Here is a 17,672-nt window from a genome sequence, read left to right as displayed (position 1 = left end):
AGCAGACCCGGAAGTGTATGTAGCAATGGCAGCCATAGAATATCTAGAAGTAGACTGTTGTGTTTTTTTGTGGGTTGTTCGCCCTTTACACGCTTTTAGAACTTCAAGACTGATGTCCTCTACATTAGCTTCTTCTGAAGAAGGAGCGAAGTCAACATCACTGAACAAGTGGCGATTGAAAGGGAAAATCCCGGTTACAGAAAACCCACTAGCAGCTATTTCACCTGTTTGACACTTGAGAAAAGCGTTCCCCAATAGCTCAGCAATGTCATATGGTCCTAGAGGTCTATTGTTGTGTAACTGCCACTGCCTAATATTTTCACTGTAGTAGTACTTCAAAGGACCCATAAAGCTTCTGTCGAGAGGCTGTAACTTGTGTGTAGTGTGAGGAGGCAGGCTAACGATCGTTACGTGGTTTGCACGAGCTAGTTCAATGACATCAATGTTCTTTGTATGAGTGTGATGACCATCTAGAATTAGCAAAATTGGTTCATCTGCCGTTGGTTTTGCTTTTGACAAAAAGTGGTTAAACCAATCAGTGAATAGGTTGGTTTGAATCCAACCTGAAGGATGACACCTTCCAATGGAGCCTGGCGGAGCACCTTTCATTAGTGTTTCTGTCATATTTTTCCTTGGAAAAATTAGCATAGGTGGGATATGAAGCCCAGAAGCATTCATGCTAAAAATGCAAGTTACTAGTTACCCTCGTTCTGCAGCTGTTAGGGCTCCTATCTGCCTTTTGCCTCGGAGACCTACAACTTCAGACACCTTACTTTGCACAACACTAATGCCGGACTCATCTGCGTTGAACACTCTGTCGGCACTGTAGTTTTTTATCTGGAATTCAGCTTCCAAGAGATCGTAAAATGTGTTTACAGCTTCCCTGTTGAAGCCATTGGCCCTAGCGGATGAAGTCGCTGAAGGTTTCAAAATAGATATTGACTCTTTGTGGCGCGACATGAAATGGTCAAACCAGGCACGTCCTGCAGTTTCGCCATTCGTAAATGGGTGTGCTATGTTATTTCTGACGCACAGCTGATAGGCCATCCGGCGCACATCGTTTCTTGTAAGGCCGTGAAATTTCGCCTCCATTATCATAATATATGTTACTAGCTCATTTTCAAGGGCTGGTGGGATTATTGTAGGCCGTCCTATTTTCATGTTCACTACTTCTTGAATAGGTTTCTCAACACGACATAGTCTTTGTAAAGTAGATCGTGGCACGGAAAATGTTTTTGCGGCTTTTTTCAAACCCATTTTCTTTTCTTTAACTGCTGATATGGCTTTCGACATGTCTTTTTTATTCCACGCCTGTCTTTTACCCTTTTTAGGGGGTACCAGGAGTTTTCGGGGCATCTGCAACATAAAACTTAACATAACGTTGTAGTGGTTGTAATATGGGCCCCTAAGATTATGGGGCTCATATAACCAGCACTGCAAGGGGCCCATATATCCACCAAAGCTATCTTGGAAAATAAAATTTTGCTACGAGTTTATTTACCAATGTTATGACAATACCTGATGTGATACGGAATCCTTAGAACATACTAAACACACACCTTACCATGTATTTACCGAATACAACAAAGAAGCTACGATAGCAATGATGTCAACACTTACCTTTCAAAGTTTTGCTCAGGAACAAAAATTTCACAGTCTCACGCAACATCAACCATGGCAGGTACTACACTGGCGCGCTCGCCAGTGCTGTTTGGCTTCATGCTTTAGTAGTTCCAGCGTTCACCGCTAGAATTCGTGGCCTGTATGTCTAGATACAGTGGGGGCCCAAATAATAACCCCTGGCCCAAATATCCACCTTTGCCCTACTTAATAGTTCATTTTCAGGAAGATCACACCCTTGTACACAGTAGCGGCCGGTGATGTTAAATTATGGGTGTTCACACACTCATACATACACACACGCGAACACATAGGCACTCATAAAGAAAAAAAAGACGTCCTACCTTACTTTATCTGTGTTGGTGGGGCACCGTAGCAGTTACTGCTTATCTTGGAGTCGTGAAAGATATATTTAGTTTATTACACAAACTCATGTCTGTATTTGTAGTCCGAATTAACACAACGAAGCTTATTGAGCAGACTAGTTGTTTTTTAAGAGATTTTAAATTGTAATTCAAAATGGTAGATCGCTGATCAAGCCTCACATAAATAATAAAAAATTATGTTTGATGTTCTTGATTTTTCAAATTTGTGGCTGGGCTTAAGCTTATCAAAGTGTTGCACCTGAAAGCAGACTCTCTGTAAGCACTGTCTATCTGTGTAGGTAATGATGTTTATTCTACCTAACAATGTAAATTCAATATTGGCATTTTTGTGAGCAAGAGAGTTTTCATGTTTATTAATTTTCTCGCCCAAATGTACAAGGTCCTTATAACCTGACTTTGTCCGCGCGCTAACTTCTGCACTAAAAATCAGACACGGAAAACAAAACAGAGCATTTGTTTTTACACAGCCGCATAGCCACTTGTGTTTTGTGTAAATGTTTTTGTTAAATTTACGTCTGAAAATACGTTTTTGTGACTTTGTTTCCGTAGTTATTTATAAATGAGGCTGATCAGGACCTAAATTTTTAATTGTTGTCTTTTCCTCGTATGTAAGTTTTCTGTTCGCTAAAATTGTTTGTACGGAATTCACTATGGCGATTTTTAAAAATTGTACATGTTTGCTGTACGCGCCAAATAACACAGTCACATTTTCACAGTTAAAGTATTACAACAAAGGGAAACTTTATAACATACCTCAGAACGATGTTGTCCTGCATAAGGCACAGAAAAATCTTTTACAAACGCACACTCATTATTTTAAGATATTTACGCTCGCATTGAACCATACTCAACTACTTTTTTCCACTAGACGTAAAAAACTGAAAACGAAAAGTTTGTTTGGTTAGGGGTGATAGTATTAGAGTGGACAATACTGGCATCTACCGGGCTGATTCATAAATTATGACTTACTTCTCTGATCAGTGCGGCTGTGCGTGCTGAAATTTGGAACTCCATCAATGAGCAACGAAAAGCCAGGACAATCACGAGCACACCAGAGTCGTGCACTCGTCCAGTGTTAAATGTCCCGTAGGAGGTGACGTAATTCCTTCGTGTGCATGCGCAAAAGGACCGAGGCAGGCATGCAGGCAGCGCGTTTCGTGCACAGATCCATTGTGAACACTACAGCGTTGCCATATCGCCGCAATCGAAAAAATAAAAACAGACGTCCGTGACAGATGCAAACAAAGCTACGAGTGTAACTCTGGTAGCTACAACTGGTAAAAGTAGATAAAAAGGAACTTCTAACTCTACAAAATAAATAAATGTTCTATAGAAAACTGGGTGTGCACGTGCACCTGTGCTCTTTAATACTGGCCGCTACTGCTTGTACATCAGTAACTTGACCTGATGAGGATCCAAAGTCAACATTTGGTTTAGTCGATTGGAGTTCACGCCGTTTTAGTATCAACCGACTATCTTCTTGGTAAGCCAGTTTACGCCGAGTTGTGCCATGTCGAATCTTTTTACGAATGACTTTCTTGTGTAATGAACCAGGGCTCCTACCTGAAATTTTTTTGAAAGGACTCTTCTCCCAAGCTAAACCTTTCTTGAATCTTGACCTGCCATGTAACATTTACGCTGAAAAGAGCCTCGCTGTGTCTGTGTGTAGGTAATTTATTATACTTCACTTGTTCCCATAAAACTTAATAGGGGTTAAGCTATAGATGGTCTGGGCGAATTAGCAAAATATGCACACTCTCGATGGAAGTATTTTCACCGCATTCTAGAAACATTAATAAAACGACAGATTCAGTTGGGCACATGTTATATAAAAATTGAAAATAGGCATGAAGGTCACGGAGGCTATTTTAACAGTAACTTTTAAACACTGAAAATGTTTTTATAAATGCATCTGTATAATCCTCTGCCTTAAATTATTTTAGGCTCATCGTTTTTAGGACGACTTTAAGTGAAAATTCCAGCAGCAAGGATAATAAAATTTTGTAAGCTCCTTTTGTTAACACTTGTTTTTATATATAGCAGCAATATTAAATTAAGTTAATTCGTTCGCTATTTACCCCCCCCCCCCCCCCCCCGTCCCCGTCCCCGTCCAACATTGGAAAATATTACATCAACCTCTCTGTTAAAAAATTATTTAAAAAATATCATCTAGTCACTGAGATTGGCGCACCATCTGTTGTAAGGTTCAATTACCAGATGCATTCGTAGACTTCAACGTTGGGAAAGCAAACTGTATGTGCTGCCATCTAATTTGTGAATTTTGTACTTCGTACTCATTTGGAGAATGGTTCCAACCTTTGTCAACAGGGGCGACACACGTATGAACATCTATCTTTGAAAAGGTTCGTAGGGCAAACGCCTGTAGGGCAAACAACTTTAGGGCAAACGCCGGCAAGCATTAATTTTCGGATTATTGAAAATTCGCAAACTTTTAGGGCAAACGCCTGTAGGGCAAACGCCTGTAGAGAAAATGACTGTCGAAAAACTTCTTTTAGGGCAAACGCCTTTAGGGCAAATGCCGGAGCTTGGTCCGAATGTGATTATCAAACATTTTGTGCAAATGCCTTTAGGGCAAACGCCTGTAGGGCAAACGCCTGTAGGTCAAACGCCTGTAGGGCAAACGACTTTAGGACAAACGCCTTTAGGGCAAACGCTTTTAGGGCATTCGCCTGTTTGGAATGAGGAATGCGAGAATATGCTTCGAAAATGCGTTTAGGGCAAACGCCTGTAGGGCAAACGACGCACTCCCACCGTACGTACCCTCATATGCGCATTCCTGTTGACTGATTTTTTTATTATGTAGAACCTCCCATTATTTGGAGTGTTTCGATGTGATTCGGTCTCTCTACTGCTGACTGGTGGTTGACTGGCCCACAGTGATAGAGGGGAGTGGCGCAACAATCGTGAACCTATTATCAAATCAATGCTAAGGTACAGATGTTTGCAGTCTAACTCGTGACTGAACTAATCCGTGAAATTTCTGGGTATCCAGCGATGCCCAACCTAATTGTCAAAATAGGATGGAGTTAATGGTCAGCTAACAACAGGAAGAGTGTGCTCCTGATCTCCTAGTTGAAAAATCTAGCAGTTAACAGTTTTTACAACATAATGTTGGTTTTTTTATGAGATAATATTTTTCCAATCCGTACAGAGAAAAAGAGAACAAGTGAAAATTTGACCTATACGAATTTCCCCTGGAAGCCTAGAATGATAATTATTAAAAAAAAAAAAAATTGTCTAATTATTCTACGTATAATATCACGAACAACTATAATATGTGGTTTTTAATTAAGTCAAGATAAATAATTCTCTTAAAAATAATATTTACAAAAAATCGGAAATCTTAAAAACTAAAAACCGTTATGATTAAACAAAATATAAGTTAAAAAGTAAAAACACTACTTTCAATATTTTTTGTGAGCAGGGGCGCAACAACTAAATTTCCAAAGGGGGGGGGGGGGGGGGGAGCAATATACCTTTTTATACAGAATCATCGATCCCCCCTATTGAAGCGGGGGGTCCGGGAAAATTAGTATTTCAAGGTGGAAAATGGTGCTATTTAAGCAGTTTTATTATCTAAAAATTGATTACACAGCACTTTCTTTGCTTCCGTTTGCCCCCACTTCAAGTTTTCAGAGGGTGGGGGGGGGGGGCAAAATACCCTTGCCCCCCCTGTTGTTGCTCCCCTGTTTGTGAGAGTATTTTTTGGAACAACCCCTGCAAACAAGCAAAAAAAAAAAAAAAAAGCTAATACAATAGCGTAGGCTATACCTGATAATTATTTGTTTGGTTGAAAGATTCTAAAGCGGACTGTAAGAAGCGATGCCATGGACCAGATGTTGCTCATCACTGTGCTAGATATAGCAATTAACCATCCAGCCCAGGCCCGCACGAGAAACCTACTGTTCATTGAAGCCGAGTCAGATACCTGAACAACCCGCGTTCGCGCAACTTGAGATTTGATTTTTGATTGAAATATATATACAGCGGGTAGGGTAAGTGGATGCGATGACTCACCGAAGTGGAACCAAAAATGCAACGCTCAAGAGTGAGACGCTTGATGGCTGGGAGCTGGAACGGGGATATTTAATGCCCAACTTCTCATTCTGGGGCAAGCTTTAGTGAAGTGACGCAATGCTGCTGGAAACGACAAATAATTTTCTTTTTAGAATTTAATCGAATTCAATTAGAATTGTTAAAATGTCCTTATACTTTTTAAATAGTGTTAGGATGTCTTTTTTATATGTTTTTGTTAACTTTATTATTAGATATATTGTTAAAGTGAATTATTGGAATTCTAAGTTTAATTTCTATCATGCATAGTTGCCACTATAATTTTTTTTCTGCTATAAAACTAAAAGGTAGATTACATTAGGAGTTACATGAATAAATTCACGCAATTTTCTTTTGGGAGGATAAGTTTTCGCACGTCTAGGTGATCGTTACTAAAATTAAAGGTTGTTTAGGATATGTTAACGACATTAAAAAATAATATAAACTAGTAAAACTTTGACAGCGACCGAACTTCGGATATGTTTGGAACTTTGGGGCATTAACTCCATTATGTATGGGCAACACCTTTATTTTCCATACATTTTCCTGGCCAGTTGTTACACCTTTAATTATTTCAAAGAACTGATGTCGTGGTGTGCCTACCAGCACCTCGTCAGTTTACAGTTTTAGAGACTGTTGGCGAGTGAGCAGCGCATCCATGCAAATATCTGCAATGCAGATATTTTTCGAATACTCCCTGCTGATTGGTCGTGGCACATTGCGGCCCAGCCGTCCACTGCCGATGAGCATAAATAAAGGTGCAGTGTTAGAAGTGAGAGAGTCGCAAATTTGAATCCAACAGCGATAGAACCACCGGAATTGAGAAAAACAGCGTTTACAAGATACCACCCGACGCATCGGTGAAACCACGAACTAGTCATACACCTAATTATTGTGGGAGACGAAACGGAAATGACGTACCGACGTAAGCAGACAGCAAAGTAATGACGGGGAACTACGGCCGGTGCAAGATGCAGTGACGTGAGGAGAGCTAACGGCGAGGTCAGACGTGGTGCGCCGGAAACGTAACAAGACGCAAGCAGCGGGAGAGACAACTCCTCGTACTGTTACGAGTGAGAGAGAGTTGAAACAAAGCGGACTTCGCCAGAGAGGAGGAATTCCCCTGCACGTGTCTACCAGTAGCTGCACCGGGGACAGGCAGCACCAGCTCGTTCAATAGAAGGGAGTCGGAGAACGAGTAGACGGCGGCCACCCAGCTGAAGGAGTGAGGGAGCTTCTGGCGACAACGACCAAGTGCGGGGTTCGAGACGCCGTAGCTGAGGTGCAACTAGCTGCACTGTGGACAGCAACCCCGAGGCGACCCACGAGCAACGACGTCAGTGGACTAGGGGTGGTATTTATATTCACTTCTTGAGCAATTACTTCGTCAATAAATTCTTATATGCATTCTTATTTAACATTTGTGTGCCATACAGGTTGCTTGAGATGATTTCAAGTGATCGCAAACAAGACAATCTTGATGAAGACCATCTTATGATAGTCCCATATTTCTTATTTCTGAGAGGGCATTCTCCTGTCTCATAGTCGTTGCTTGAGAACACCATCGTAGAAGCATGTTTCATAGTCGCTGAGACCGAGATCGTCTTTGCCAATACCACTGCAGGCATGTCTCAAGCAATTGCTTGTTCTGTTCGCAATGTAGAAAATGGCGGATTCTCGTGAACCTCGTATTTTTAAACTTAAATAAATCCTGTATGTAGTGCTGAAGCAATTTTATATGTATTTTAAATGCGTTTATTGTTTGTTTGTGACCAGTGGTTACATTTTCAAGTGCTAAACAGACACGTTTATTTACATATCGATCACAGAACGAGTACAATGGATGTGGAAAACGATGCGTTTAATGATGGTTGATGGTACATATCACAATCAGAAAATTTAATTCTACATTCGTAACACCAAGAATACATTAAAAATAATTTAAGAAAAAGTGGTATTACAATGTTGATATAAAATAATATTCCACAAGTATTCGTTAGTGGTTTGGTAGTGTAATGGTTAGGGATTTGCACCGGTTCTCGTTCGATCAGCAAGTGCGGGAAATTGTGTCCGATAGATTGTGTAATTTTGGTATAAATGTGCGCGAATTTAGTAATTTAACGAGTCAATTCGTGCGCCAAAACACCTCGTGAATGGACTCAAATAAAGGTGAGACTCGGCATAGCCGAATAAACATTTTATCTGTGTAAATAAAAGTGTAAATGAACATAAACAGTGTAAATAGGTCACAAACAAATGCCTGCGAATCACTCGCGCAGAATGACAACACACCATTGAGTCGTTCTCACACAGAACTGAATTCGTCTGAAACAAACATGGCGGATTCTATAAATCCACAGACCACATCGAGTGTAAATAAAATGTCGCCCGTGCAACAAAAATGCTACGAAATTTACTGCCCAGCCAGAAATGAAATTATTAACAACGAATCGGTGTATTTCTACTGTGGGCACCATTTCCTAGTTTTATCCAATGGTGACAAACAAGTAATGTTGCGTGTTCACATCAGGGAGATCGACAATGTACCAGCTACTAACCACCCATTAATCATTAAAAATTTAGAAGCATTTGAAGCACATAATTTTGAAGAAGACGAAATCGTACCTGATATAATGTGGGAGACCGAATTTTTAAGATACCACCATCACTATAATGAAGAACGAAGCCGAGCAGCACCCCACACACCACCACCAATGCTCCCATTGGCAACAGGGACGGAAAATTGCACATTTCATACCTCCCCAGCACTCACACCGATGGAGGATGAAGAGTGGCTTTTCCCGAAAAGGAAAAACACTGCAAAGCGACAAATTGATTCGGTGGCAACTCCTGGGAGTTCTCCACCCCAAAAGACGAACAGGTTTGCCTCCCTCGAAGTAGATAGGGAACCAAACAATACACCACAGACCAGCGCACCAGTGCCCAGCCTCTCAAACAACATAACATTGACACCCAGGACTACCACGCAACTACAACTGCCATCCCACCAGCAAATAAACAGGAAAACAGCACAACAACCAGCCACATCTACACCCCCGACTACCACACAACAGCGGACACCCAACACTCCAACACCCAGCTTCAGAATGCCACCAATAACAGTGAAAACATCAATGAACCAAGCGTTAAACGTGCACAAGACGGCATTGAACAACCTGGTGAAAAATGCCTACGCCATCATGTGCACCAGGTTCAACATCAAAATAAGGACACAAACAGCAGCAGACCATGAAGCAGTCTGCCAATACTTAAAGGAAAAGAACTTTGATAGCTACACCCACCCCAAACCTGACCAGCGAAACAGCCGGTTCGTGGTCCGCGGCCTTGGGGCGGACTGCGACACAGAGGAACTTAAGGAACAGATCTGTGCACTAAGTCTTGACGTAGCCACCATAAAGCGAATGGACAGAAAAACACCGGAAGGAGAACTCATACCAGTGCCACTCTACCTGGTGTCATTAAATGGCACCACACAACTTGCATCAGTCCTGGGCACGCACTACCTGGACCACATGCAGGTCCGGTTTGAGGCATACCGGGGCCAGCAGGAGATCCAGTGCTGTGTCAACTGCCAACGCTGGGGGCACTCCAGTTTCTGCTGTAACATGCGGTCCAGGTGTGTGCGATGCCCTGGCGACCACCCATCCACCAGCTGCCCCAGGACCAGAGAGGAAACCCCCTCATGTGTCAACTGCGTCGAGCACCACCTGCAGGACACCACCCACATCGCAGATGCTAGAGACTGCCCAGTCAGGATGGCCCTGCTGCATGACAAGGTGACAACACAACTTAAACCACACACAAACAGCACAGGCACCTTCCCACCACTGCGACCACCAAACACCACATTCGCCAGCACACTGAAATCCTTTAGAGACAAACACATGCACCCCAACACCCAGCCCAGACCCAGGCACCACAACGGGACACCCGCGTACCACTAAACTTCACCCCCCGCCCACCAAGAGAGAACAAACCACCACCTAATACTCAAAAAGTAAAGGCGGAACCCAATCCTCTCAGCGAATTCACAGAACTTATCAAAATGGTTAAAGAATTAAATCTACTCAAATGGGTTCCCTTTGTCCTTGATGCAGTTCGCAAGTTCAAAACAGCGCAGACTTACGATGAGAAGTCAACAGTGATTTTCTCCCTGCTTGAAGCCCTAACTAATGCCCTCCCTTAAACTAATTATCTGGAATAGCAACAGCATCGCCAATAAGGCTACCGAGTTTAACCATTTCATCTCATTTTACAAACTAGACCTGGTATTCCTGGCAGAAACCTGGCCCAGGGCTGGTGTTCCGTTCACAGCACCAGGATATGTGGCGCACCGAGCTGACAGGATGGATGGTGCCCAAGGAGGTGTGGCACTTCTTGAGTGCCAAACCCTGTCGCATCACCGACGGCAAACACCTCAACTACACCACGTGGAAGCGGTGGCGGTTCGGCTGCACACGAACCCCACACCTTTCACTGCCGTGGCTCTCTACATCCCACCAACCACCCCATTTCCAACCGAGGACCTCAACAGCCTCCGCCACCTCGACTCACGTGTCATTCTGGCAGGTGACTTCAATGCCAGGCACACCTCCTGGGGCTGCCTCAGAAATAATCGTAGAGGTATTGCCCTCCGCAGATACCTGAGGGGAACTCCTCTAACCCTTCATGCCCCTGACACATTTACATACCACCCCCACTCCCACACTGGCAGCCCCAGTGTCTTAGACCTGGTGATAGGCACAGGCCTACCCAGAGTCAACGATCTAACAGTCTGCACCGACCTGACATCCGATCACTACCCAGTCATGGGAACCATAGACACCACAGTCACCCCCACAACCACCAAACTCATCTTAAATTACAAACTAGCTGACTGGAAAATGTACCGAGCAGCTATGGACCAGCAGCTAGATCTGCAACGCAAAGCCCGCACAAAGGAAGAACTTGACCAACATGTTCTTCACTTTGCTGACACCATCATCACCTCAGCCGCACTGCACATCCCCACTGTTAGGCCTCACCACCTTGGGGTCCCATTCCCTGAACATATCAAGCACCTCATTTCAACCCGAAATAAGGCCAGGAGCCGATGGCAACGTACCCGCCTGCAGCCGGACAGGGACGGCTACAATGCGCTGTTCTGGCAGTGCAGAGTGGCCGTCGCCAAATGGATGACGGCGGTCGAGGTCAAAAAGCTGCAGGCACTGTCACTGGCAAATGGCTCGGTGTGGCGCTTTGCCCGCGGTCTCCGCTCCACTAGGCCAGCGATCCCGCCTCTAGAGGTGGACGATGGAGTGGTGGAGTCGGCGTCTGACAGGGCTGAGTGCCTGGCTGACCACTTTTCCAACTCATTCACCCCTGCACCCATACCACCTTATCTGTCAAAGCTACCCACCCACTATCAACCTCCTCTACCCCCCCTGCCAGGCTCCCTCAAGTTAGCCACGCCCAGGCAGGTGAGGAAGGAAATAGACCGTGTGCGCAGCTGTGCTGTCCCTGGCCCAGATGAAGTCACCCCTCGGCTACTCAAATCCATTTTACGCAAAGCTTTAATTTACCTCACAAACATCATCAACAGCATCCTCATCACAGGCCATTACCCACAATCATGGCGTGAGGCCACGGTAGTCCCCATATTCAAGGGGAAGGGCGCCGCCACCCGGCCAGCATCGTACCGCCCCATATCACTGTTATCTGTGACCTCCAAGGTAGCGGAACGCATAGTCCTGGCCAGATTGGAGGCAGAAGTGGACCGTCTCCAACCTCTGCCAGAATTACAGTTTGGTTTCAGGCATAAACTGTCGACGCAGTATGCCCTGGTTCATGTCACCGACCAGATCACCCTCAACTTCACCCAAAGAACCCATACCGGGATGGTGTTGCTAGACCTTAGTCGTGCATTCGATACTGTCCATCACCAAGCCCTTATCCTCAAGCTAGCCTTTCTGGGATTCAACCCTGCTCTTCGTTGCATCCTTCACTCTTTCCTAGAAGCCCGCGCATTCCATGTGCGGGTGGAAGGGTCCACCTCATCCAGCAGAATCATCACGGCAGGGGTTCCATAAGGGTCTACGCTCTCTCCCCTCTTATTCTCCCTTTACACTCATGACATCCCTACGCCCCCAAAATGCACGATTGTCATGTACGCGGATGATACCGCGCTGATGGTAACACATCATGACCCTATTCAAATCAAAGCCAGGCTGACCTCGGCCATCCGCTCAGTCACAACCTATTTTACATCCTGGGGCATACTCCCAAACCCCTCCAAAACTGAAGCCATTTTCTTTACCAGGCGACGCCCCCGCCTTCCCCCCGCACTGTTTGTGGGAGGCGCAGTGATCAAATGGAGCGATTCAGTAAAATACCTCGGTGTGACACTGGATCGCACACTGCGCTTCTCACCGCACTTCTCGTCTGTCACCGCACAGGCATACCGAGCGTAACAACTCGCTCTCCACCCTTCTCCACCCCCACAGCCCCCTGACAGCCAAGGACAGAGTGTGCCTCTTCAAGGCATACATTGTACCTATCTTGTTATATTCCTTTGTAATCTTCGCCCACGTACCCGACATCCGCTTCCACCAAATAAAAACATGTTATTATAAATTACTCAGAGCAACACTCGGTAGATACAAATATATAACTAACATTCAACTACACGAACTTGCAGACACACCCTCACCACGCCAATTAGTTATACAATACACAGACAAATTTTTCAATAAGGCAGCACAACACCCGTCTACACTCATCCAGAACATCGGACAACACGACATAACACACCCACACCCACACAAACTAATAACAGAGTACCACCCCGGCAGACCACCCTGACTGGGAAAGGCATGTGCAACCAGCCAGAGAGACACCAACCATATTGCTCACAGAAATGAATAAACATGTACGCCCACCACAGTGCCATGTATGTATATAGTCAAATCTTTGTTTCTTAAGTGTTCAGTGCAAATTAGTATATTATGTGTGTATATAGTCAAATTTTTTGTTTCTTAGAGTCAGTGCAAAATATTAAATTATGTCAGTTAAAACAAAGTATTTGTAAGGATGTGTAAATAGTGAAGGCTAAATGTGTTTCTTTCATAGGTATAAGTTCAAAACCAAAACATTGAGCCAAACAGGCTCCAAAAGACTAAACAAAAGGTTTTTAAAATTTTCCTTTTATCAATAACATGTTTAATTTAAATAATTTCTGTACATATATGATTTAGTTTTAGGCAAAAGAGTAGGTACTGAGTGCTGGAATGTCACATTATAAATAACAAAACCTGTAAAGTGCAAAATATGTAAATAAAAAACTTTTGAATTGAATTGAATTGAATTGTTTCAAGTCCATGGATAGAGGAAACGATACGAATGTGGTTCAAATCCTGGCACTGACAGTACTTTTTTTTATAGTTACCGTTAATGAAAAATGCAAATATAGGTTTAAGAGAAATTGTATTAGATTAATTTTTTAAAATCTAATTGTTATAATATATTTAAATACATAGCACAGTTTATTGATTTGGTTATTTCATACGCAGTAGGCTTCGAGACATACTGTAGTCTATATATTTTACTTATAATATGATTAAATTATAGAATCACAAGTAACTTGAATAAGAAAAATCAACCTATTACATGAGGAAATTAATGTCTTATATTATTAATGAACAAACAAACACTTTATAAAGGGTTTTACAAAATTTTAAGTTCCTTACTATGTACCCTTATCAGATTCGTTGAAACTTATTGTTATAAATCTAAACATACATTTTTCTTACTTAAATTAAAAATTTTCTTTTACTATGTAGTTAAATCTGTTATTTTTATTAAACTAACATTTACTGTACCTTATCCTGAAGCTGAAGCAAAGTGACATTTTCTCAAATAAAAAAGTTTTTCACTACCTGAAATATTTTTTGATAATTCTGTAAAGACAAGTAGCTTTTAAACAATTAGTAATTCAGTATTAACAGTTCTAAATATGCTAACTTAATTTTATTATTTTTTTAAAAAGTTATTATTAAATCGTTAGATACATAATTTCTTAATGTTAAACTTACACAGGAAAGACAAAAGTCTATAAAGTTCTTAATTTCATTCATCTCAATGGACACAAGTTGAGATGTACTAGAAGGTGTGCATATTTGTGGTCGCAAAACATCAATTTTTCCATGTGTGATTCAAGAGTATTAAAACAATAAACGGATTCCTCACATCAACGTACAAACGCACTTCGAATGTAGTGATATAAACTCACTAAATCATGTTACTGTGAATAGCCTCAAATTCTGGGGTTTCAGTGCATGGTGTGAATAGTACCAGATTATTTAACGAAAACAGTTCAATCGGCAAAGTTCGTGTATGCTCGTGTCTTTTCGGCTGTCTCAAGTAAGTGCTTCGTCAAGCCATAAGTACGGCAAACAAGCTCTTGCTTGAGCATGCAGTCTTCATGAAGCTCGTCTTGATCGCGGACTATGAAACATGGAGATTGAAATTGCTGCCTTGAGAAACAAGACCGTCTTCGTCAAGACAGTCTCAAGACATTGTTCAAGATGCGACTATAAATACCAGCCTAGGACTGCCACGTGAACTGCAAGGCAAGTGTCGGCGAGCTCACAGCCGCAACTGACGGCGGGGTTTCGCGCAGCGAAGTGCAGTGTCGTAGTTGAAATTGCAGGCAAACAACATAATTTTGTCAACTGTCAGTCCGATAGTAAGAAATTCAGGCAAGAGTAAATGTTGTAAATATTTTATTGTAAATATTCTTTGAATTTTGTGTTATCACATTTCGCAAATAAATTAACAATATTTTTTGAAGTGGCTGTGTTATACACAGTGTGATATAAACAAACGCATAATTTTAAGCACTATTATTTTGTTTTGGGCAGAAATTAATAATTGTCGTAATTTGATTTTAGAAGTATAATTTATATTATTGAATGTCTAGTATAGAGTGTGCCTCACGTAAATATTTAATATAATGATATATGTGTAAAATTCAAATATTGTTTGAATAATAAAGCAAATGGTATCTAATATTTGTTAACGTTTATTGACGTGACGACTAATAATTCGATGAACGCCGGCTGCACGCTGGAAAAAGGATGACTCATTGTCCCGTTACGCACATTTTCCCATTACGCTTTGTCCCGTTACGCACATTTTCCCATTACGCTTTGTCCCGTTACGCTTATTGTATGATTGTGCCGCATCTATATCTCTTCCACTCGATTGGAACAACCATCGATTTGACTTTTTCGAGGCACATTAAACTTGAAACACTCCCATTAGTTTCCTACTTTTCCTATCATCGTCCTATCCTTAACAGAATAACACAGTTTGGAAGAAGTTAAATAGCAAACATGTATAAAAGTTATAGTTAAAATAATCTGTTCGTTAAATTAATAAACATATTTGAATTAATGAGTGCAAATAAAAGTAAATTTATCATTTAAATTGTAGATTTCATTTAACTCCTTTGTATCCATACAAAATAGTGATAATTCAATAAAAATTATTCAATTTTATTCATAAAAGTATACAAAAATTTCATCAATGTTTTGTAATGATGTTGTCACGTTAAACTATTGTCCGTAAACCGACTTTACTGACACCCAATTTTTTTTCTGATAAAGTGCAGTTTGTGAAAGAGGCTTCCGTCAGATTTGGTACACGCATTTTCTTAAGCAAGGCATGTCTTAATGTTGAGCTTAATTTTGGGATACACGACAGCGTGACTTTAGTTGTGTATTATCACTTTCCAGGTGCTCGTGTGAAAGGGGCTTTCAGTCACCCAGCCTGAGTGTCTAGCACCCAGGGTTACTTACTAACTTCGATAGTTCATTGAGCGTTGTTTATTTGTGTGTGCCAGGGTGATATTTGAAAGCCAATCAGGGAATAATGTTTGTGTGAATAAATTTGTGCTCTTGTCAACAAACTTTCCCTAGCATTGATGTCTTTTCTCAGTCTAGAAAAGATATAAACCCCGTCACTGCAGGTTCATCTTCATGAACATCCGAAAATTATTATAAGTGTCATTACATATTTACTCGCATCACTAATGTCACGACTGTGACATGTTTTGCCGTGGTTGTAGAACTTTTACAAATTATCCAGACGCTTAGTATCCAATCTCAAATACTTTCTCTGTTATTAAAAATTTTGTTTAGCTCTAACCTCAAAGACCATAAATGATTAACTGTGTTCAAAGTCCTCTCTTCGAATTATGACCTATTCTATATATTTTTGCTCATGTAGTTCCTATTTAGTTTTCCAGCAGTGGCGGTCCTGCACTTTGCAGGACTCTGGGCCACTTACTTCTGCGGTACCTTAATATTTGGTAAGGGGCTTTTTTTTGGGAGGACCGAAGGTGTTGAATATCTTCCTCCCGCCCCCTCAGAGAATAGTGCAGCTAGCCTGGAAACTTTGAAAAGATAAACTCTTTTAAACAACGTTTTCATTCAAACCAACTTTAACTTAAATTTAGACGATGATTTTGCTTTCGAAATTTTTTCCTGATAAATTATTAATGGGTAAGTTTTATAAATACTGACAATCAAAATCAGTGAAATCGCGTCATTGTATGAGGCAGTAAAATCGTTGAAAGTTTTTCTAATACGAAATCATGGAAACTAAACTTAAATCCGTCTCTATTATTGAATTATATCGTGATAAAAATTTAATACTGCAGTTTCCCAATACTGCCAATAATTTCTCACGTGAAGCTAGACAAACGAGGAAAACAAAAAAAATGGAAATGGCCGACGTGGGGGCCCAGCCCCGGAGAGGCCCCTGTTTTCCAGTAATGATGACGGTTTGATTTTTACGTGATGTGCTTGTGTGTGTCAGGTAGAGGACATCATGACATCCCTGGGACTGTCCGAAAAGCGGCACACGAAGATCAAGAACTTGTCCGGCGGACAGAGGAAAAGACTGTGCATCGCGCTGGAGCTAGTCAACAACCCTCAAGTAATGTTTTTCGACGAGCCAACTACGTGAGTCAATATCACAAAGGTGGTCCCAAGATCCCGTCATTGAAGGTTCATTCAGTGTTTTAATAACTCGCACGAAATCAGCTGAATTAGATTCCAATATTTATTCTCATATTTAATATTTTTTGATTCTTCAGAAATCCTGATCAAACTCCTGATTTATGTACTTCTGTTAAAAAATCAGTTTTCTTATTTTGAAATTTAATTGAAAACGGACAAATTTTTTTTTCATTTACTATTACAATAAAAAGTAACGGGTTTATAATGATGATTCAGTCAAATTGAAGCTATACCCAAGAACCTCAAAATAAATTATCTTCTGTCTTTCAGTGTCGATTTTGTTATGAAAATAAAGGCAATCTTTTTTTACAATATATATCACAATAAATAATCGTAAAATATATGCATACATTGTTGTAGTATAAAATTCCACAAAAATGTATTTAGTTATTTAATTTGAATTAATAGGGCGGAATCTTGCAAAAATGTAAAACACTCTTGGAATAAAGGACTTGTGGAAAAAAAATATTTTCGTGAGACATAATTACGAAAATTGGTTGTAAAGTAGACA

At 41.3% G+C, this 17,672-nt stretch overlaps 1 protein-coding gene across 1 annotated transcript in view; it reads left to right on the top strand.

Annotated features, from left to right (window-relative positions):
- LOC134538431 (ATP-binding cassette sub-family G member 4-like) overlaps positions 1 to 17,672 on the top strand; it is a 327,680-nt gene that overhangs the window by 231,438 nt on the left and 78,570 nt on the right. The window contains exon 4 of the mRNA XM_063379755.1: positions 16,959 to 17,104. Within this exon, the coding sequence (XP_063235825.1) occupies positions 16,959 to 17,104 (146 nt within the window). The remainder of the gene's footprint in view (positions 1 to 16,958; positions 17,105 to 17,672) is intronic.

This window comes from Bacillus rossius, chromosome 13 (assembly GCF_032445375.1).
Source record: "Bacillus rossius redtenbacheri isolate Brsri chromosome 13, Brsri_v3, whole genome shotgun sequence".
In the NCBI taxonomy this organism is placed as follows: domain Eukaryota; kingdom Metazoa; phylum Arthropoda; class Insecta; order Phasmatodea; family Bacillidae; genus Bacillus; species Bacillus rossius.
This window is presented reverse-complemented; position numbering and strand designations above follow the sequence as displayed.